Consider the following 5688-nt stretch of genomic DNA (forward strand, 5'->3'; position numbering starts at 1 on the left):
TACCTCACATCATAATAATAAAATGATTACAAAATGCAAACACACATTTTTTTTTTTCATTAAATACGTAAAAGGTTATTTAAAAATAAAAATTATTAAAAGTGTTCTGATCAAACGATCTCTATATCCAATTTTGTGTGGAAAGCGTAAAACAAAAATGAGTTCACAGCATTTATTTTATTTATATCTATTTATCTGACAATAATACCTACATAAACCGATGATCATCTTACACACCTGATATTGTATTATATAATATCAGTAGGTAAAGTTCATATTCAGTAAAACCTGTTAAACCATAAATCAGTAAAAGAAAAAATGTTGTGAGTCAAGGTAATAATTAATATTATTTACACACACACACACACACACACACACACACACACACACACACACACACACACACACACACACACACACACACACACACACACACACACACACACATACACACACACACACACACACACACACAAAATTGAAATTTGAAAACGATGTATTGAACACATTAACGATGAAGGAAGGAAATAGTTCATACACTATTTAGATTTTCATCTAAAAAATAAATTAATCACAATTTAAATGTATAAGCTGTTTTATTAATATTACAAATTGTAAACATTTATATTTTAATGATTGTATAATAAATGTTGTAACATTATAATAAAACAAATAATATGTTATCCTACTTGCCTACAAGTCTACGAGATATAAAATCAATTATTAACACATTTAAGTTGATTAATACAATATTTATTTTTAAATGATTACAAATTATTAAAATATAATTAACGTCTTCAAGTAAAATAGTAAGTTATAACATATTATGATTTGGATTGATTACAATCACAAACATGTGTAGATTTTAGATATTCATTTTTTACATTTTCTATAAATTCATTACCCTTACAAAGTAAAACAAATATACATTTAGGATTCCATTTTGCGTGTTCAACAAACGGAATGTCATCTTTGGTCCATTTTTGCAAGACCGGTCCACAACAAAAACATTCGACTATGTCAGCAGTTCCTGAATACTTAAATCCGGCCTCAGATAACGAATATTTATTTTGACACAAAGTAGGTGGAAATGAATTATACGATTTTAATCTCGATAAAAATGTAGTAAAATCTGAATGTACTGGATACGAATTATTTCTTACTAAATAAACCAATGAAGGAAAATCGTTAGAAAACTTCTGTAAATTCATGGTTTTTAATAAAGCATAAAATAATTAGTTGAAAAAAAAAAATCGAATCAATAAGATAATTTACTGGAAAAAAAAAAAATAACACGACTTGATTGTACAACAGTTGCATAGTAACTGACTAAATGTTTTAAATAATATCTTGTCTGTCAAATTAAAAATCGCTTTGAATTTTTTCTATAAAATTACAGGGAGATTTGTTTCACTGTTAGGCATACATTCCTGGTTAAACTTTTTTCATCTCCCCGTAAAAAGTGACTCAGAACACCCAACCATACATATTAGAATTTTTAATTATACGGTAATCAAATGTACTGTAAGGCGGACTTTCCTCCTTGAATTTTTTTCATCTCCCCGTAAAAAGTGCCTCAGAACACCCAACTATACATATTAGAATTTTTAGCTATACGGTAATCGAATGTGCTGCAAGGGGGACTTTCCCCCTTTAACTTTTTTCATCTCCCCGTAAAAAGTGCCTCAGAACACCCAAATTACTACTACTGCAGTTGACATTTTTGAAGTCTACAAAGAACTTACAAGTTTTGAGAATTGAGTAGTCCATTAATAAATGATCCTAATCCTGTGATTGATGAGTTTGCTAAAACAAAAAAAGAGACGAATTTCCTTTACTCTGTAAATTTATATTTAATTATATATTCATTCCATAAATTTGCTAATTTTTTAAGTTATTTTCTTTGAAAAGTCTACAAATAATAAAGACTGTTAAATTTCTTATTATGTTATACCTACCACTTACCTAGTACATAATATTTAGTTAATATTGTTGAAAAAAAATTGCTCTACTCTGTAAATTAATAATAATTTGTTTATTTATTTTATAATTTTTAAGTTGTATTTCTCTAAAATGTTTATAAAGAATAAAGACTGTTAAATTTCCTATTATGTTATACCTAGGTACCATTTACCTAGTACATATTTAATCAATATTGTTAAAAATGATTTACTTTTTAAGTGCCTATTATCAAATAAAAAAATAAACCAAAATACAGCAAGTATAAAGGTCAAAATTGAAAATATTACTGCAAAGTTCCAGAGCTTGCGCTAAGACAATTTTAAAACTGCCCAACATTTTAATATTTTTGTACATGAAGATTAAATAAATTTTTCGCCGGCTAAATTCGCTTAACAACCACAATTTACCAAACTATATATCGACTACACATGTAAACACTTTATACATTACTTAAATAATAACACATTAAAAAATAATTTTTTTTATATTCATTGTCTTCGCCACTGTCGTCATTATTGATAATTTATTTTGTTTTTACCAGATGCTTCAAAGAAAAATCCACTAAGATTACATTGTTCCTTTCCTTTTCTTGTTTTAAGGACTCGATATTACTTTTTAGACATCCAATGGTAAACGGTGTCCCTAGGATCCCAACCGTATAATGGTGGCATATTATAATTTATATATAAGCTCAAGTTTTCTGACTCAATATTCATAGTTGAGCGTAATGGTGATTTTAATAAGTTGCTGGCAAGTGGCACTTTCCAAACGTTCAACATCAGCACTATGAGGTTTAGCAGCTGCCATTTTTGCACAAACGATGCTGAAACAGTCAAAACTTCGAATTCCAATGACCCGTCCGTTTTGTTTTTGGGATAGCTCTTAATTTGTTCAGCACAAACGATGAAACATTATGCAAATTTCTGCAAAAATTATGTTCAAAATATGTGTAACATAGTTTAAATTTTGAAAACGAAGGACCTTGAAATGGACCATAAAAGTACATAAAAAAGGATATTGAAGGATAAATGAAGTTGACATATCTACATGTTTCGATAGAGTCTGATACTCTGATGTTCCAATATTTTTAGTACCACTATTTTTATTAGGTATTTGAAGTTGTTTTATTTTCGAAAGCATACATGATTATTAAGTGCAATGTTACAATAACGTATTAAAATTTGGATGACTCATGTATTTTGTAGTTTAATGGATATATAATATGAGTTAACATCTTAGTGTGCATACAATTGTATTTGGATATAAAATAGGTACATCAGAAAGTATAAATAAGCTAAATTATTGACTTAGGTGTATCAAACTTGCAACTATAGCCTTATTAATATTATTATCAAGTAGGTAGTTGCTGTTGGTTATGATGTTCCTGTAGATTATTTAAGTGGATAAGATGGGCATTTGCCTGTTGCGGTAGACGAGGAAGGTGCAGTAGACGTGGCAGACGTGGCAGGTGCTAAATTCTAAACAATTAGATATAAAATAATTATTACTTTGATTATCCATACATTTATATATTTTGATCTTAACGATAGCAGTACCTACCTACCAAACTTTTCTTTCGAATTAAATTAATTTAATTTACAGAGTTTATTGAATTAAATCCATTATTTTTCAAGTGTTGATAGTATCAGCTATTACAAAAGTGAAAAGTATGTAGTCATACCTTTAATTTTCATAGTATAATATAAACAAAATATGTTACATTATTTCAGTTAGGTATTTCATTTTGATATTATTCTATGTGATTTCAGTTAAGCGATACCGAATAGTTTGGCAATAATAATTAATAATATCATTTCATAAACGTATTTCATAATCGCTTATTTGCACATTTTTAACTTCGCATAACTTACGTGTAGAAATATTACGTATTTTTATTATGTTTTATAACATTTCGATTTTCCTACTTCATTATTTCAGTTCAAATAAATAAAACATATTCAAATTATAACTTAAATTATATATTCATAAACTATGGCATAACATGTTAATACTTACAACATACTGACGATGATGAATAATTTGTAAAATACGATAAGGGAGTTAGCCTGATGTGGCAGGTGGGGAAGTCGTGGTAGTCGTAGTACCCGTGGTAGGCGTGAGAGGAGCAGTTGTTGTTTGTGCATCGACTAGTACTAAATTCTAAACAATTAGATATAAAATAATTATTACTTTGATTATGCATACATTTATATATTTTAAACTTAACAATAGCAGTACCTACCTACCAAACTTTTCTTTCGAATTAAATTTATTAAATTTACACAGTTTATTGAATTTAATATATTATTTTTCAAGTGTTCATAGTATCGGCAATGACAAAAGTAAAAAGTACGTAGTAATACTTTTCATAGTATAATATAAACAATATAATATGTTAAGTTATTCCAGTTAGGTATTTCATTTTGATGTTATTCTATGTGATTTCAGTTAAGCGATACCCAATAGTTTGGCAATAATAATATCAATTCATAATCCCTTATTTGAAAATTTTTAACTTCGCATAACCTACGTCTAGAAATATAACGTATTTTTCAAGGCTGGGCATTAACGAGTTAAAAAGTTAAAGTTAAGTTAATAAGTTAATTTTATATTAACTTTTTAACTTAACTAGTTAATTTTGGCTTTTCATTAACTTAACTGTTAACTTACTAAATTTCTTTTTTAATTAACGTGAAATTAACGAGTTCATTTTTCATTTCAAGAAGTAAGTTAAGTTAATTTATTTTGTTTTTAATTTTATCATATATCACTACTTCAGTACCTATATTTCGTTTTCATATCAAAAAATATTTACCGTAAATTGTTTATAGTAAAAAATGTATATAATTCAAATTTAACTAATATGGAAACACTGTATAAAATATAAACACTATAGTCTATAATTTAGTTTTGGGTTGGAAAAAATTAAGTATGTTAGCGTTGTATAAACAAATTAACTTTTTTTTAACTTAATAAAAAGTTAACAAAAATTGTGTATCAACTTTTAACTTAACTGAGTTAACCTATAGTTAAATTAACTTTTAACTTTTAACTTTTTGTTATTGGTGCATATTAACTTAACTTAACTGAGTTAAAAAAAATCATTAACTTGCCCAGCCTTGGTATTTTTATTATGTTTTATAACATTTAAATTTTCCTACTTCATTATTTCAGTTCATATAACTAAAACATAATATACAAATTATAATTTAAATTATATAGACATAAACTACGACAAAACATGTTGATACTTACAAACATACTGACGATGATAAAAATTGCCATAGCAACGATGAATTTAAAGTTCATTTTTAGTTTGTATTGATGTTGTATTCAATAAAATATTAATATAATTTTGTATGTGTAATGAGTTTTTATGTAAAGTGGTATCCTTTTTATACGAGTTATAACAATTAATCAAGTTTGAACATTTTGAATTGTGTTTTGCCATATACACCTGTTTAAATTATAAACAAATATTATACCTACTTAATTAATAATATGTAAACCTAAAACGTTTAATAAATCATATTAATATATACACGAATATTAGCACAGCAAAAACATTTTTACCTATGTAAACTTGATAAAAAAAAAAAAACAACAAACGTTCTCCTATAAAATTAAAATATAAATTTTAAAAAAATGTAAATATTTCATTTCATAACTAATTAAATCTGTATATGATTATCATTGTAATAAATTATAGAGATACGACTTTTGTGA

The 5688-nt window shown here is 26.4% G+C and overlaps 2 protein-coding genes across 2 annotated transcripts in view; both read right to left on the reverse strand.

Annotated features, from left to right (window-relative positions):
* Nucleotides 1-1893, reverse strand: part of LOC100570215 (baculoviral IAP repeat-containing protein 3) — a 7865-nt gene extending 5972 nt beyond the window's left edge. The window contains exon 1 of the mRNA XM_016804540.2: nucleotides 1173-1893. Within this exon, the coding sequence (XP_016660029.1) occupies nucleotides 1173-1211 (39 nt within the window). The 5' untranslated portion in view covers nucleotides 1212-1893. The remainder of the gene's footprint in view (nucleotides 1-1172) is intronic.
* Nucleotides 1894-3061: 1168 nt separating this feature from the next.
* On the reverse strand, nucleotides 3062-5330 carry NV10 (uncharacterized LOC100302478). Its single transcript, NM_001163331.1, has 3 exons — nucleotides 5218-5330; nucleotides 3979-4122; nucleotides 3062-3440 (listed from the first exon to the last, which is right to left on the reverse strand). The coding sequence occupies exons 1-2, from the start codon at nucleotides 5269-5271 to the stop codon at nucleotides 4024-4026; spliced, it is 153 nt and encodes a 50-aa protein (NP_001156803.1). The 5' UTR covers nucleotides 5272-5330; the 3' UTR covers nucleotides 3062-3440; nucleotides 3979-4023.
* Between the last annotated feature and the right edge of the window lie 358 nt (nucleotides 5331-5688).

The sequence above is a fragment of the Acyrthosiphon pisum genome, unplaced genomic scaffold, assembly GCF_005508785.2.
Source record: "Acyrthosiphon pisum isolate AL4f unplaced genomic scaffold, pea_aphid_22Mar2018_4r6ur Scaffold_21965;HRSCAF=25446, whole genome shotgun sequence".
Lineage (NCBI taxonomy): Eukaryota > Metazoa > Arthropoda > Insecta > Hemiptera > Aphididae > Acyrthosiphon > Acyrthosiphon pisum.